This window comes from Parasteatoda tepidariorum, chromosome 6 (assembly GCF_982258835.1).
Source record: "Parasteatoda tepidariorum strain Cologne lab strain chromosome 6, Ptep-v5.0, whole genome shotgun sequence".
NCBI classification, from domain to species: Eukaryota; Metazoa; Arthropoda; class Arachnida; order Araneae; family Theridiidae; genus Parasteatoda; species Parasteatoda tepidariorum.
The window spans coordinates 31913810-31931432 of record NC_141760.1 but is presented as its reverse complement, the minus strand read 5'-3'; the positions used below and the strand labels follow the sequence as shown (position 1 = coordinate 31931432).

Sequence of the window (17623 nt, the reverse complement as noted above, 5' to 3'; positions counted from 1 at the left end):
TCGACTTCGCGCGCAGGTCGTCGGGCTACCAAAGCGGGGGTGCCATCCCCTCCGCAGAGGATCAAAATTGTGATTGCATGCCTTCGGATCATCCTCCGGGATGTTTCCCAGACAGTCGCCAATAGCCCATTGTGCAGCTCTAGTGCGAAGTAAATTAACAACAACAACATAATTGCCTATGCTTGTTAATATTAAACAAAAAGTGTACATTTTTTTAATTTCTGCTTAGGCTTTTGTCAAAAATAATTTTTGTCTAAGACAGAATTTTTTTAAAGCTTTTTTATTATTCCTTACGTATCAGATTAAATATATATATATATATATATATATATATATATATATATATATATATATATATATATATATATATATATATATATATATATATATATATATATATATATATATATATATATATATATATATATATATATATATATATATATATATATATATATATATATATATATATATATATATAATTGTGTTTCAAAATTTAGAAAGTGACAGAAAAATTAATTTTGAAATTAATTTTAATAGGTTATTGATTTCTTTTATTTGTTCAAAATGTTTAAAAATAAACATGAAAACTTTTTTTTTCTCATAATCTTTTTTGTCCTATTTTACTTTCTTCTTTTGATTGCCGTTATTAAATTTGTATGATAGAGAATTTTAAATTAGCATCTTAACATTTCTTTTCCAAAAAATTCCATTGTTTGTAAATGGTGCTGAATATTTTTTTTAAAAAATACAAGACAAAGTGTAAAATTTGAGATTATTGAAAAAAAAAATGGTAAATGAAAATAAATTATTTGAGAAAAAATTAAGAGATATTAAGGATAATATTTAGAAATCCTAACGGCCCCAATTTTCACATTGTGAAAATAGTACTTTACTAATCATTTTTGAAATTTATCCTATTTTTTTTTTTTCTATTGCTATTTTTTAACCCGTTTCTTACTTCATAAAATTTTAAATTTGTATTTTGTAATTTTTTAGAAATCATTACGGTTTTTAATATTTTTCATAAGAAAAATGAGAGAATATTATGTATGAAAAATAAAAGAATATTTATCGAACAATTTTTTAATGAAAAAAATAAATAAATAAATTGTCAAATCCGAAAGAAATGATTTAAAATCAAAGAAAAAAAATAAAAGAATTGTGGAAAAAATTTTAAACAATGATGGTTACTTTTAAAAAATCAAATTATCCCAATTTTTATATTGCGTAATTATTATTTTAGTAATTATTTCTGTAATTTTAAGCATCCAATAGATTCCTTTATATTCCATTCTCATAATTTCAGTTGAAATAATCCAAAGAATCCTATTTTTGTTCCAAAATATTATCACTATATATAATCCCAAAGTTTGAGAAAGTTCCGCAACAACCTGCTGCGTGCCAAAATCAGGAAAAATCTGGATTTTCACTTATGTGAAGCGCGCTTTTGAGTACCGCGGTGTAGCCTCTGCCACAGGAGAGTCTTCGGAAATCACGTGACGCATTATAGGTGGCGAGGATCTTACCTCCCACATCCCTCCTCTCCCTCTTCCCCTGCAAAATGCCGTAATGGCGACTAGCGGTACATCTCTGCGGCTGGCTATAAACCTAAATTTATGTTTTTTATTGGTAAATTTAGCTCTAATCGACGCTTTAGAAGGTTTTCCAAGCCGAGAATAGTAAGTTAACAGAATTAAAGATCAATTTATTCCAAAATTAGTATCCTTAAATTGCTGTCTTCAAAAATTATAATATTACACCACTGTCACTTGAAAAGGAATTCTCTCTATGATTTCGCAATATCTGCGCACACACAAGAAAATTTACTTGTTTATTTTCCATGCCGAAAACTTATGTATAATTTGAATGACATATCTTAATAGTTATAATACCATAATAGTTATAAGTATCGGAATTTCATCCATTTGTTTTGTTAATCTTTTGAGGAATTCGTCAATTTTTTTATAATCTATGATATTTAGAAAAATAATGTGTCTATTTTTCTTAATTATCTCGTTAAAAATATGTATGAATATCTATTGAATCGCTGTGATTTATTTATCTTTTCAGTGTTCACAGTTGGGCCGAAAATTTTCAAAGTCGTGTTTCGCAGGAGTTGGATAAATTCACTGGATTAAAAAATCTTGAAACGGTAAATAATTAATGTCATTTTAATTGTTAATAACTGTTTTTTATTTTTTCGTTCATATTTTTCTCATTAGTTTCAGTAACTTTCTTTTTTATGCATTTTACATGCTTAATTTTTATTATACCTAATTATAAATGTTTATCTATCCCCTTATTTAAGGAATTCTAGGACTTGCAATATCCTAAGGATTTGCATTACCTTTAAATCCTGTTATTGTTCTTTATTATTATGTAGGTAATTTTTTCCTGATTTATTTACTTAATTTATGTTATAAATTTAAATTGTTTATCAATATTCTTATTTAAGGAATTTCAGAATTAGCAAAAAGTATAATCTTAGAGATTTACATGATCTTTTAATCTTGATAATGATTTTAACATTTTGTAGGTAGTTTTCTCTTATTTGTATTTTATATGATTAATTACTATTGTAATTATGATTCATTTTCTTAATTTATGTTATAAATTTAAATTGTTTATCAATATTCTTATTTAAGGAATTTCAGAATTAGCAAAAAATATAATCTTAGAGATTTACATGATCCTTTAATCTTGATAATGATTTTAACATTTTGTAAGTAATTTTCTCTTATTTGTATTTTATATGATAAATTTGTATTGTAATTAATATTTTTTATCTATGTATTTATTTGAGAAATTCCAAGATTTACAAAAAGCTAAACTAAAATGAAAGGCAATGGTTATATTTGATTAAAGTTGTCAAATTTCCGTAGAATATTAACTGTTTATTAGTTTCTTTAGTATTTTTTATATTAAATAATTCTCTGTTTTTTATTTTATATGCTTTAATTTATTTATAAGTGAATTGTTTATGTGTGATTAGTGATTTCAAATATTAATAAAAATCCATTAATTAATATCTCAATGGGCTATTGGTCACAGTCTGGGAAGCATCATAGAGGATGATCCGGAGACATGCCATCAATTGATCCTCTAAAGAAGGGACTTTTTTTTATATGAATAGCCATAATTAGGTTAATGAAATTAAGTTGTCTATTACTTTAAATGTTGCTATTGTTATTTATTATCATCTTAATATATTATGAATTGTTTACGTGTGACTAGTGATTTCAAATATTTATAAAAATCCATTAACTAATATCTCAATGGTCTATTGGTCACAGTCTGGGGAGCATCATTGAAGATGATCCGAAGACGTGCAATCACAATTTTGATCCTCTACAGAAGGCATTTTTTATATGAATAGTCATAATTAGGTTAATGAAATTAAGTTATCTATAACTTTAAATGTTGCTATTGTCATTTATTAGCATCTTAATATATTATGCACATTAACAGGATGCGTAGTGTTAAAAAAAGTGCTTAAAGGTGCTTATTTTCGATTTTTGTTTTTTTAAAAGCCGTTAAAGGTGCTTTTTTCTTTGGGTGTTTCTAAAAAGTGCTTAATTTTCCATTTTTCAGAATTAGATTTTTCCTTTACCATGTTGATTTTCGTAGTTCACATTGTTCTATTCATCGTTTTCACAATTAATTCAATCCCAATCTATTTCAGCATATTGTCAGTCCGTGGCGTATGAAAACGCCATTTGTTTTACATGATTTAAAATTTCATGATTTTTGACAATTGTCAAAAACAGTGCCAAAAGGTTTTTTTTTTTTTTTTTTTTTTTGACATGACAGTTAAAACAAAATAAAACTGTCAATTATCAAAAACTTTCCAACCCTGCCTAGATAGGATATTTTTTTAAAGTGCTTAAAAATATTTTTGAGTGCTTGAAAAGTGCCTAAAAGGTGCTTATTTTTTGTTGAATAATTTGGTTACGCACCCTGATTAATCTAAGCAATTTTCTCTTGTGTCATTTTTTAAGTTTAATTTATGAATTATTGTTAAGGTACATATTTTTTTTAAATATTTAAGAAATTCGATGATTTACGAAAAGCCAAGCCAACTAAAGTGGATGGTCACAGCTTGGTTGATAGAATGGCCCAAGATCTCTCAGCAAATCTGTTTGTAAAGACTCAAGCATTAGATGTAAGCCAATTTTTTTAGATCTTTTTTTTTTTATTCTATCTGTCTATAATTTTATATTTATATTTGTTTATCTTTGATATATATATTCATTTAGTGTTGTCAAATAAAATTTTTGTATATAAACCAGTTTCTCTGAAGATAGCTATTATGATTTTCTTACTTTTATTATAAAGCAATGTATGTAACTATAATAACTAATAGGTACGTAGTATATAATAATTTCCTAGTAATATAATGTTAGATTTTGTTATGAATCTCAGTATGCATTAAAAGATAGAAATGATAAAACAAATGAGTTTAATATCTTCAAAAATTGTTAAAAATCCAACATTTAAAATTTTATCTGTTCTTAATGAAAAAGTTTTAGACTGTCAAAATCTGCCAAAAGTTTCATTTCCAAAAGATGTTTCAATTTTCAAAAAAGTTGCGGAGTGCTCATTTGTGGATAAAAGTACTTTTATTATTTTATTTTTTTTTATTTTACAACTTAATTATTTGTTGATTCCTAATTATATCTTTAAAGTATTTTCAATAATCTGTATCAAAATTCCTTTACTGTGTAAATGCAAAAGTTAAAATTTGTTAAATTTTGCATAAAATGAGTTGAATATGAAGTGCATAATTAGTATGAAAATCAAAGTTCATTTAGTATAAATTCATTTAGAATTCATAATACCTATATGATCTTTATTATTTTGTTCAACAATTTAGAGATTGGTTGCTGCTGCAGAAGAAGTCATAAAAAATTATGCTTTTGATCCTGCAGTACAGGCAAGTATATTTCCAATATATTATTAAGTATATAAATATTGTATTCATATTGTTCTTCATATCAAAAAATTGCTTAAAAGTACTATTTTATTAAGCAATTTTTATTGGCAATTTTTATTGCAAAGAGTGGTAAAAAAATTATGATATGCCAGTAGCATTGTAATATATACCTGCAACTGAATTCAAATTGAGACATATTTATTATAAGCATAATTATCTGATTTTCCTTTGTTGTTTAAGGATCCTATTGATACATTTATAAAAGTAGCTTTTAAGTTTTTAAACACAGCTCTTAGTAAAATGAAACTTTAAAAGAAAAATTTATTTTAGACTTTAAATTTTCTTCTTATTCAAATTTTTCATGTTCTCATGTACGTAGTTTAATTTTTTTTGTTTGATTTATAAAACCATTAAGGAAATAGCTGTAAAAATGACACAATTTTGTATAATTTTTTATTGTACATCATGCATTATTTACATATTCAGAAGCAATCTTTAATATTTGAATGACACGTTTAGGAACAATCAATTCTTAGTTTTGAGTTAGAAAGTTAAGCAGCTTTTTCTGAATGAACTTGTACCTTTTCTTTATTTATTTATTTCAAGTGGCAGAGGTGAATTGACTTGTTAAAAAGCAAAAAAAACACAGGAACAAAACAAGAAAGTAAAAAGTCATTTCCTCAGGAGCGCTCTTGTTTCCCAATATTGCTCGGTAGATGACGACCCGCGGATGGCCCTGCAGCACAGGATGTGGCCGCCAATAAAAACAGCTTGGTTCTTGCACAGAGAGAAATAGGGATCAGCTGCCAGCCCTAAATGAAACAGTGCCTTTTCTTAAATTAAAATATTTCCATTCTGCACATAAGGTATTGTTCGTTCACCAGGAATTGGCACTTGGCTCCGCCTTCATCACATGGTCCTATCTGAGGATACTATTTCGCTATTTTTGGGAGAAATATGTGAACAATCCTGAACAAGGTTGCTATTTGGCGACCATATGACAAAAATATTTATTTTGCAATCTTTATGTGTGTTTGTTTAACAATAAATATTTCATAAATTTGATGATATTTCTCTCTTTTAAGAGTATAGTTTGTCCTTTTTGAGACATTTTGCTGGGAAAACAACCCTTTCTAAATTTACAATTTATTTAATTAGCTAGAGTGATGAAAGATATAATTGCAGATGATAAAGCGAAGTAAGTGACTGAAGTCAGTCTCAAACCGCCATCACACGTCTCTGCTGTGGACACCTGAAATCACTGAGGTACTCTGGAGGAGAAAAGTGCTTTGCCCTCTGTACCAAGTGCTCTTCGGCCCAGGCACCCCCTGAACATCTGCTGGACTGCCTCGGTCTTTTAAAACAAGACCTAATTGAAAGACCCTTAATTGTTTTGGACTTTTTGAAGGGGAATAATCTCATGGACCTTGTCTAGCTAGGCTGGAAATGGGGATTTGAAAGAAGAAGAAGAAAGTGACTGAAAAAGAATTCACTGTTTGCATTTGGCGCACATTAAGGGTTGTCTCAATTTCAAGCGTGGGGACGTTTCTCCTCTTACTCCGACTTTCTACATTTCTCCTCTCCTCAAACTTTTCTTCCGACGAAGAACCAACTCCTGGTGAACGAACTATAGTTGTACAAAATTTAAACTTTTTAATAGTGTTTTTAATTTTAGTTCTACCACCATTATAGATAAGCTTTAAAATATTTTTTAAACTACTTTATACTCATTTACCTAAAGATAATTTTGCAAATAAAGTTATTACATCAATTTTTAAAATTTAAATGTGTTTTTAATCTTAACTGTGAATATTTTTCATGCCAAGCCTTTTACACTATAGTCACACAGAAAGTAGTTACTTCTTAAAAAATTATTACATTTTCATATTTTAATACTTCTATTTGAATGTCATATCACTTTTTTTTTTTTTTTTTTTTTTTTGAAGAAAGAAAATTAAGTGGTTCAATGATTTTATTTGATTAAGGGTATTCAGGTCACACAAAAAAATGATGATTAAAGATAATTGATTTGTATAATGTGCACATAATTACATATTGTTTGATAAAGTACGAAAAAGATCTTAAAATGGAAAAATGAATTTGATTTTGGAAAGATGAATGTAATTTTCTTAAATGTCTAGATATGACTAATCTAAATATTTATCCTTTTCAATTTTAAAATGGTTCCTTCTATTTATGGATTATATGTAGGACCACTTTCTGAGGAATTAAAAAAGTCATGGGTGATTTTAATTTGTTGTAGCATATTTAGGAGAAGAGAACTGATTTGTTGTACAACTGCATTTGATGCTTGGCAATTTTTTTTTTCTTTGCTAACAAAATTTACTCCACACTTATATTAAATCTTTTCACATGCAACAAACATTTGTGGCTCTATTCAAAACAAAAGGCCTCTAATTAAAATTAGTCTTACACCCAGATATAATGTACATTATTAATTTTTCTGGGCAGTGTAAATTGATCGAAAGTAAGCATCCACGCAATTCTTTCATCCTAAAAAAAAAGCATCAGTGTAGTGAATTTCTGGGAACATTTATAACTAGTAATCGAACTTATACTTTAAGTGAACATGGTTAACGACTTAGCCCTTTGTTTTAAAGTTAATATCAGAATCCGATGATAATCAGAACAACCAGGCAACTCCTTAAAAAAACATCTATGTAGTGAATCTGGACAAATTTAAATTTATACTATACGATTGCACTGAAGCTTAATGCTTATAATGTTCTTTTATTTTTAAGTTAAAACCTTTCCTTCTCTTACTTGATGTTGCTAAAAAAAAAAATTTTTTTTTATCAAAACGAGTGCAGAAGCCTTAGGAATCATAGCTTATTTCGGAAAGTTTTTAGGCAGATTTTTTATAAAGTTGTCTAAAAAAAAAAAAAACTTGAAAGGTACTTGATGTCTTGGAAGTAATTTTCTTATATATGTGCGAAAATTTTTAGTGTAAATTAGTGATGTTGTGATTAGTGACACTTATTATATTGTAGAATGTTTTCTTGAATCTCTTTAACATTTCATGATTGTTGTTTAATGAAAAAAGAGTGTGAATGTTGTTTAAATAAATCTCATCATTATTTTAACATGATTAGCAAATTTAAAAATAATAAAAAAATGGAAATATGAGATTATGATTTCTATTTCAGCTGAGTGAAGAAGAATTCCTTAAGTTGAAAGATCTTAGGCAAAATGATTCTAAGTTGCAGTATAATGAAAAATTTAACAAAGCAGTGAATACCCAATATTCTGGAGTTCACATACCTGTAGAAATTTATGAAAAATGTGAGTATGGCTTATTACACCTCAGTAATTTTTTATTCAGGCAAAGTTTTTTCTTTGCCTAAATAAAAGCCTAAATAAATTTTATTTACTTCTAAAAATAGTGGTTTTATTTATTTCGAAATAATTTAAATTTTTAAATAATATTTGAAACTTTGCGAGAATCAAATTCAAATGCTAGTGTAAATGACAATACATTTTTATACTATTAGTAAAAAGAAGAAATAGTCTCATGTGCAAAATGTCTTAATGTTTTGCAGTTGTAGTTATGATAAAGCAAATGTTCTGCAGAAGTGGCAAAACATGCATATATTACTATATACACATATTTAATGCAACTTTTTGCTATCCAACATTGATAAAAAGATTTTTAAACGTTTTAAGTACCTCATATATGAATTTTATTATTTAGTTGTGAAATTACAAATTGTACCTAAATGCAAAATCTTTTTTGAAATATTTTTTTTTCTAACTCAAGTTCAATGTGAATTGTAATTAAACTTAATGAAAAAATTTTACTTGCTAATGAAAAAATTTTCTACTTGTTTTATTAGCTTTTAGTACTTTCGAGCTATTCCACCATTTGCGAATATCATATTTTTACTCTTAATCTTAGTTGAAAATAATCAAACAGTTCTAGTAGGTTTTGTTTAAATAACTCTTGGTGACATTTACACTAAATTCTTCAGTAATTCCCTTAAGTTTAAAAATTAAAAACTGAAAGTTACAAATGTAAATCAATATATTAAGTTTGCATGTTACACCAGTTTTTTATTTTTTGAAAAATTTTAAATTTATATAAATAATAAAAAATTAGTCACTAAGAGTATTTTAAAAAAATTATTAGAATTGCTTGATTTTTATTATCTCCTTTAATTTTAGAGATTACAACAGTTAGCATATTTTGCTCAGTCTGTATGTGTGTGTGTGATGAATGTTTATGAATCTAGGGTTAAGCAAGCAACACATTTATTTGTTCTAAATAATGATCAAATCTCTCTATACTTTTATGATTTTGCATTGGAAAATTTTTTATTCTGCTCTGCAAACGTGTAGTTTAAATTTTTTTAACTAAAGTGGAATGCTTTGATTTTATTCTTTTTTAGCTCTGGATATTCGCAATGGCTTAAAATGGTCTTCTAAACTAGACACTGTTTTTAAGAAAAATGCTGAACTAGATCCAGACATAATGTGGCAGTCATTTGGAAGCCAGTCTGGCTTTATGCGTGTTTATCCTGGTATGTTTATTTTGTTTTTTTTTTATGTAATTTAATTACAAAATTTTGGTAGTATTATTTCAGATCATTTTATTTAAATATCATGAATGCTCTGTGGTAGAATCCTAGCGGCATAGTCGCGGAAAATTATTAAGTTCTGCAAAAAGATGTTTCCTTTGGAAAGCAAAAAAAAAATTATTTTATTTTCTACAGAATTTTTAAAACAAGTTTTTTTTTCTCAGTTGAATTAATTTCAAGATGCCTTTCTTGCATAACAGAGGGGGAAGAAATGTTTGTCATTATTAATTTTCTCTGGGAAGAAAATTTTGATAAATGGATTATCTTCCAGATTGTCAAAAGATAATCTGGAGGAGGATTTTGATACAATTTCAGATTTGTAGCAAAATAATTAATAAATCATTGTGGTGTCTTTTTTTGTAACCCCCTTTTTTTATTTGATTGAAATAAAATTGATAAGCTATTATGCACATGAAGTTTGAAATCGTGCATTTGAGCATTCACTTTATCGTTTACAACTCCCTTCTGATCCTTTTTGGTTATCATTGCTAAGAATTTTTATTTCATTTTTTTGAAATTTTGTTATTTTTCATTGCTCAGTAATTACTATTGATATTCTCATGATATTTTTTTAAAAAAATACCAATATCATTACACCACACGAAGTCATCCACTTTTAAGTAATCACTCTTTGACAATCATAGTGTGTGCTAATATCATTGTAAATCCATGCAGTGTCAATAATTTTTTCGACAGTTATTGCTGTGATTTTTTTACTTTTTAAAGAACCCCTATGTTTTTACTACAATTTTTTTTGCATGCAAAATTTAAATCGCATATTTGATTATTTGCTTTCAATGTGATGATTCCTTCGTATTTTTGCCAGTTATTGCTCCAGATTTCCTGATGGGTCTTAAAATTCCGGTATTTCTCATTTGATATTATTTTGACATGTGAAATCAGAAACTAAAAATTGCTTGCTGTCAAAAATATTTTGCATTTTTGAATTTAGGATAGAACATATATTAATTTTCAGCAATTTTAAAAAAAATACTTTTTTTGGATTGGAAATTCGAAAGAAAAATCCGCCAGAGAAAGATGAAAAAAGTTACATACATTTTTATTTTATACTTGTAAACCTTTTTTTATATATAAACTTGAAGCACTTCTATTACTTTAAATTAGTAATATATATTTGTTACTATCATTTTATTTTTTATGTCATTTTTTAAATTATCATTCCTTTGGTTTGTAATTATTTTTCTTTAGCCTGCAAATAATAATATTAATTCGATGCTTGGAACTATAATAAAAAAATTTAATTTATGATTTGAAATTTTTGCTCACTGGTGCTTGAGTTTTGTAAAAAATTATATTTCATGGTAGATTAAATTTTGTTATTTGCAGCTAGTTGGTGGATCACCTTACCCAGGAAACCAGAATTTCCAGACTTATATGATGTTCGGCTAAGACCATGGTAAGGTCTTTTTAATGTGCAAATATAATAAAATGTTAATTATTTTCATTTATATTCAGTTTTAAGGGTATTTCTAATTTTATTTTAGGTATGTCCATGCTACAAGCTCTCCTAAAGACATGTTAATATTAATGGACTTGTAAGTATCAATGATTCTTATTTAATTCTTATTAATTCTTATTTAATTGGATCTTATTAATTTTTGACCTGAAATGTAAGTTTTTAAATTAAATTCTACATGAAGTTTGGATTTAAAAGTTTTAGTTTTTGTTTTCTTGTCTCAAAATTGTTGTAAATGTTGCGATTCATTAAAACAAATTTACATTCTAATTTTATTTTAAAATTCATTTTAATTTTTACCTCGTTCTTAAATGTTTTTTTTTTTAAATTTCTTATTTATGATGTCTGAGTGTTATTATAGCACAGGAATCAACTGAATAATTTGATATTAATAGCAATATGTGTCATTTCAGATCAGGCTATAGCAAAATCTAGTGAAAACTAACAATGATTGCTTAACAATGACCATTTTCATTTCAACTGTCTATTTAAATTATTCTATCATATAATTAATGTCTTTATGGGAAGTATATTTATGGAAATAATTTTCGATTCACTTAATGAACAATATAAAAGTAATAATCATTATTATCACAGTAAATCTGAATTTTTTTCTTTATTTTAATAATTTTAATGGATTTTTTAAACCTAAATATAAAACTCTGAATATTATATTGATCTTAAAAATTCACTTCTCTTGGAAAAAGATTTTGTTAATGTTTAGTCCTTTACACAGTCAATGTATTAAAAAAAAATTGTGCTTACTCCTCGGCCTTTGTCTGATATTAAGTTTCATGTTTCTGGTAAGACTTTCTTGCTTTTGTCTTAGCTACCCCTTTGAGGGATTTGTTATAAACTGTTTCTTTCCATCCAAATTTTCAGACTGTAGGCATAAATATTGCTTCTTTTACTCCCTTTTATTTTTTAGTTTATTTAACTGCTCAGATGCTTAAATTTCTTATCTTTTCTGTACATGCTAAAATTCAGTATAAGAATTTGATTGTGGTTTTCAGTACAATTGTTTTAAACCAATGTTTTTCATTTATATTTTATTTATTCATTTTCCTCAATTAGATCTTTCCATAGCTGCCAACTGTCCAGAATCTTTCAGATTTGTTCCTAATTTTTAAATCAAAATTGAAAATCCGATATTTTTATAAAAAACTCGAATTTTTGTAAAATTGCTGTATTTTTGCTTTTAAACCAATCCCTTGTTCTGATCGCCGCACTCGCGCTTCGTGTGATTGTGCTGAAGTAATTATTAGTAGCTTTTCATTGGAAAATACTATTTCAATAGCAGTTGCTGATCATTTCACTAAATTGAATCTTAAACAACTATTATTATGTTTTAAAAAATTTATTGTTGAATTTAAACACTTGCATCAGAAATATTTGTTTATGGTGTAGTTTAATATTTACCTGTGTTTTATAATTTGGAGAAGAATAATTATATATTAATAGGTAATTGTTGTTTTTAAACTATTATACTGGTATTCCTAATTATAAAATATTAATATTATAAATTTCCCACAAAAGATAGTTTTTATAATAAATTTTTTTTTATTAATTTATATAAGATATTTAAATATATGTCTATTAATGTTATTATTTAATAGTTAAATTTTTGTTTTACTCTCGTAATTGGTGCGTATAATTTTTTCGCATGTAGTGTTCCTAATTTTTGACTCCTAAGGTTGGCAACTATGTCTTTCATTTATCTTTTTCTATTTTTTGCTTGTATTGCATTCAGACTCATAAATGTCATTAATTATTGTGTAGGAGCGGAAGTATGCATGGGCAAACATTAGAAATTATGAAAATTGCTGTCAAAACGTTGCTAACCACTCTAGGTGAAAATGACTTTGTGAACATAATATCTGTATGTATTTACTTTTTATGCTATTTTACTCTTAGTGTGTTCTGTAAAGTAAACCTTCATGATAATTTATTTTTTCTCTTCTAGTTTAATACTACTGCCAAATGGATATCTTGTTTTGATACTTTAGTTCAAGCTAACAGAAGAAATAAACAAGTATTTATTTTTTGATGCATTTTTTTAATATTTTTTTCTCCTAATAATATTTTTACTATAATAGAAAAACAATAGCACTAATAATGACACTACACAAAATTTAGCTGTGCATATTTTATTTATTATACTAAATGATTTCTTATTTATTTATCTCATAACGAACATTTTGATACTCCATTTTTGTAATTTTACCTTACTCTGGGTGGTGTTTTCAATACAAATATAAACAAAAACAAATCTTGAGATCTTTGCCTTAACAACTACCAGTTAAAAAGCTTACTACAGCTTATTATGTGAGGCAATATTTTCAAACAGATAATTTTTTTAGTAAACAACATAAATAATATGATTCCTGGGCTCAAATCTGCTGCATTTCATAAGATATTATTGTTCTGCTGAATTTGAAGTTAAAATTTCTTTCAATTATTTTTAAATATTTTGTTTAAAAAAGCAACATGGTTACTATACGTAGAAAGAACTAGTCTTTTTGGCAGTCCTGATTTCGCTTCCTTTGATTTGTTTATTATTATTTGTTCTTGTTACAAGCAATGCACTGTGTGCACATAAGTGTTAGTATTTAGTTAAAGTAGCAAGGCTAGGTTTATGTTGCACATTATCATTTAGAACAAAGTCATGTTGAGCCAAATAACCTGAAAATACACCGGATACAATAACCCTAAAATAGAGGCAGTAAAGAGCTTGCAATGCTCCCTAGTGTAGTAAACACCTTTCATATTATAGTTAAAATAGTTTTAATTATTTAACTCGTGAGTTTTAATTATTTAACTCGTGAGTTTTAATTATTTAACTTATAATTCAGCTTTAAGACCGAAAAATAAATTTTGTTTTGCCCTTTTTTTGCTTTTCTAATTTATATGAGAAAATCTGTAAGTGTGTACCTTGATTAATTTTATGCTTATTAAAGGGATTTATGTTGTTTGAATAAATATGGGTACCAAATCCCGAAGGTTACCTACTTACTGTTTCTTTCCTTTTTCTTTCTTTTTTGTTTTCTTTTGTGCCAAATTTTGTACTTTTAATGAATATTGATATTTAACATGCTTACAAATAACTTTCACAATTGTCATGAGAATTAACTTACATCTACTTAAATGACTATTGGCATCATTGTTAAAATGAATATAATTAAAGTGTTTTGGAGTAGTGAAGAAAATTCAATAAAATATTAAAATCTTTTCTAACATCTTATTTAGATACTTTCTAAAAGCATTGACACTGTTGAAGATGGCAACATGGCTAAGCTAGATGTTGGTCTTGAATTTGCGTTCAGAGCTTTCGAACAGGTAAACTTAATATATTTGCAGTAATTAGAGTGTTTTTGAAATTTTGTTTCAGCATATATATTATACGCACGTAACAGGGGTTTGTTTAGAAGAAATTTGGGTCCATTAACGGACCCTTCACAAAATAATTTATCTTTTAATCAGACCTTTCACAATTTTTTTTATCTTCATTATTGTTTTGTTAATCGAATAAATTCTTCCCAGGGGGGTGGGGGGAAAGAAAGACAGATGTAAATGAGCTAAGCTTTGTCTTCGACAGACGCTTCTTCCATTATTCGTTCGATATGAATATTCTGCATTCAGTAGTATAGGGTAAATACCAAATGTTAGTATGTTGCATCTCTAATTTAGTAGCACCAATTGCTGTATATTTTTTAAAATTTAATTTTTTTAAATTATAATTTTACATCGTTGAGCATAATCTTGTATCTCTTTACAATTTAAAAACTCATTGAAAAGAGTTTTAGCTATAACAGGACCCTATTTGCACAAATTCACAAAAGCAGGACCCTGGTTTAAGGAATGTGACTTAACGTTTATTTTATATTCACAAATTGCGAGTAATTTTTTCACAATTTTACGAAAATGGACCTTTCACAAAATGTCTGGACAGACACCTGCATAATATTTATTGACAAAAATAACAATTTTCACTTATTCTCTCCAGAAATGTAATTCTAAAAGAAATTGTTTTAGTTTAATAACTTTATTAATGTATTGCCATTTGATGATTTTCAAAATTTTGTCATAGTAGCCATAACTGTGACAGCTATGTGATAATTTTGAGCTAAGTAATAATTTGCTACCTTTAAGCACATACTTTAATGCTAACTTTTATTTCTCTATCTCAAACCACATGCTCGGCAAGCACTCATATTTTCGTAAAAGTCATATTATAACCATCTGGAATTTTTAGAAGGATTGTTAAGATTATGTGCCACAGCGATCAGTGCCTTAACAGAAATAAGGCTAGTCTTTCAGGAGGAGCATTGCTGATTTATCCATAAATCAAATGCGTAATAACGATTTTTAATATTTCCAAAATATTTACATTATGAATAAAACAGATTTAATCGTATTCTATTATGATCTAAAAATAAACTTTTAGTTCAAAAAATGTACACCAAGTTAAAATCGTACTGCAAATTTACTCAGTCTTACACATCCATTCTAGGTTTACTTTTTTCAGAGGACGGGCATCCCTGACCTTTTGCTTCCTCCTAGTGTTTCATTAGTCTTGATTATCTGTAATTTTTTTAAATGAGTGTGTATATCTTGTTGTGTATTCAATTTTGTATATTTCTATTTTATACATATGTGTATGTTTACAGTTTCGTGAGAATCGTACTGAAATGTGGGCTGGGTCAGATTGCAATCAAGTAATCATGCTGTTCAGCGATGGTGGGACCGAAGAAGCATGGGAAGTTTTAGACAAATACAATTCTGATAAAAGTGTAAGTTTTTACTGTTTACCATTTTTTAGATACAAGTTGTGTATAAAAAATCTTCTATTCTTTCATATTCATATAATTCTTTTTAAATTAAATTATATTTTACTACAAACTTGCCTAATTGCAAAACGCATGGTCAGATAAATAATGAATCCTGTTGAAATCATAAATTAACCTTGGATTTAATTGTTTATTCTTTATCACTATTTGATTCTGGGCTTTACATAGAAACATTCACATTTAGAACATTCACAAAATACATGAACAACAGAAACTAGTATTGTAAACTATTACATAGTTTGCATAACAACATCTGTTAGTTATTGAAATTACTATCTGTAGTTTCTTATTCATAGTTTCTGTTTCATAACTTAAATTAGTTGAGTATTGAAGTATTAAATTAATCACATTGTTTTATTGTCCATCCTTAAATTGAACTGAAGAAGAGCTCTAAAACTCTTTCCAAAGGAATTATCTTTCCACATGCAGAATAGAATATAATTATACTCCTAATAATATTTATACATTTTATATTAATATTTTCTAGACTATATTAAATACTTATTTAATTAAACACTTGTCCCCCTTTATATAAATCTTAATATTTTTGCATATTTATTTAAATTTCATGTTCCTTAAGTATTAGGATTGTTATTAAGTATTATTTTTTATAAAAACTTCTGTTATTCTCTCCCTTAAGATGTTTAATTTTTTTAAGTAAATATAGATCTATCTGCTCCTGTAACTGTTACTTTTATATTCTTTCTTTTCTTCAACATTTTGCTTTTCCATCAAACATAGTTTATAGTACCATTTAATTTCGCTTTTTATTTTTAACTTTCAGCTTTCATTCTGGCACCATATATTCCCATCTAGCTTTTGAGTCATTGCATGAACGACCTAATTCATCTTAAATTTCTTTTGATTCTGTGTGTCCGTTATTTTACATTCTTCATTGCTTCGATTAAATAATTTGTAATATTTTATTTAGATAAGAGTATTTGCTTATGCTATTGGTCCTCATCCTGTACCTTATGCCACTTTAAAAGAAATAGCCTGTACTAATAGAGGTAAATGAATGCTTTTTTATACTATAATCCTTAACAATTTCTTTGTGTTCTCATTTGTTGGTTCAATCAATATAAAATTTGATTTAGAAAGTAATCTACAAAAAGCAATGTGTGTCTATTTTCCCTACATAATATGCTTATTGATCAATGTAATTTTGTAAATACTGATTACTGTTCCCGTTTTTGTATGTCTATGTCATACCAGCTCTTTACAATGACTTTGAGAAAGCGTTGAGATTCATTTTTAACTTCATCAATTGTTAAACTTCCACTCGTTTGCATTAACTTTGATGTAATATCTTCACACACATAACACATTCAGGTATGGCACTCAAGGACTCTCACCAGTACCCTAATTTAAAAGATTTCTGGTGGAAATGTGATTCAGCTCTAATAATGGAGGGAAAGATCAATTTTAATGCAAAGGCATGGTGGAGAGCTTGTATAACAAGAGTATCCATAAACTGTCGCAGTATCTACAAAAATGTAATTACGTAGAGAAGTATACCAAAATGTCATATTATAGAAAATAAAAATTTTTGTATTTCTAAATATAAATGGATAAATAAAAAAGAGATTATTTTGGGACTATCTTTACATACACCTTTATTTATTTATCATCAATAAAAAAACTACCAGTTACAGTTACTAAGCAGATAAATTTTTATAATAGCTGAATGCACATTTTATATCTTGACCATCAACTCTTATTAGATTAGCTTAGGGGATTGTGAAAATATTTATGCTGTATTTCTGTA

At 26.9% G+C, this 17623-nt stretch overlaps 1 protein-coding gene across 1 annotated transcript in view; it reads left to right on the top strand.

Annotated features, from left to right (window-relative positions):
• The first annotated feature begins 1514 nt into the window (after window positions 1-1514).
• Window positions 1515-17623, top strand: part of LOC107453108 (voltage-dependent calcium channel subunit alpha-2/delta-1) — a 60009-nt gene continuing 43900 nt past the window's right edge. Inside the window, exons 1-13 of the mRNA XM_043044668.3 lie at window positions 1515-1682; window positions 2074-2155; window positions 4052-4165; window positions 4877-4936; window positions 8104-8239; window positions 9343-9474; window positions 10879-10948; window positions 11037-11087; window positions 12788-12887; window positions 12972-13040; window positions 14255-14344; window positions 15676-15798; window positions 16787-16865. Coding sequence (XP_042900602.1) covers window positions 1573-1682; window positions 2074-2155; window positions 4052-4165; window positions 4877-4936; window positions 8104-8239; window positions 9343-9474; window positions 10879-10948; window positions 11037-11087; window positions 12788-12887; window positions 12972-13040; window positions 14255-14344; window positions 15676-15798; window positions 16787-16865 — 1216 coding nt within the window. The 5' untranslated portion in view covers window positions 1515-1572. The remainder of the gene's footprint in view (window positions 1683-2073; window positions 2156-4051; window positions 4166-4876; window positions 4937-8103; window positions 8240-9342; window positions 9475-10878; window positions 10949-11036; window positions 11088-12787; window positions 12888-12971; window positions 13041-14254; window positions 14345-15675; window positions 15799-16786; window positions 16866-17623) is intronic.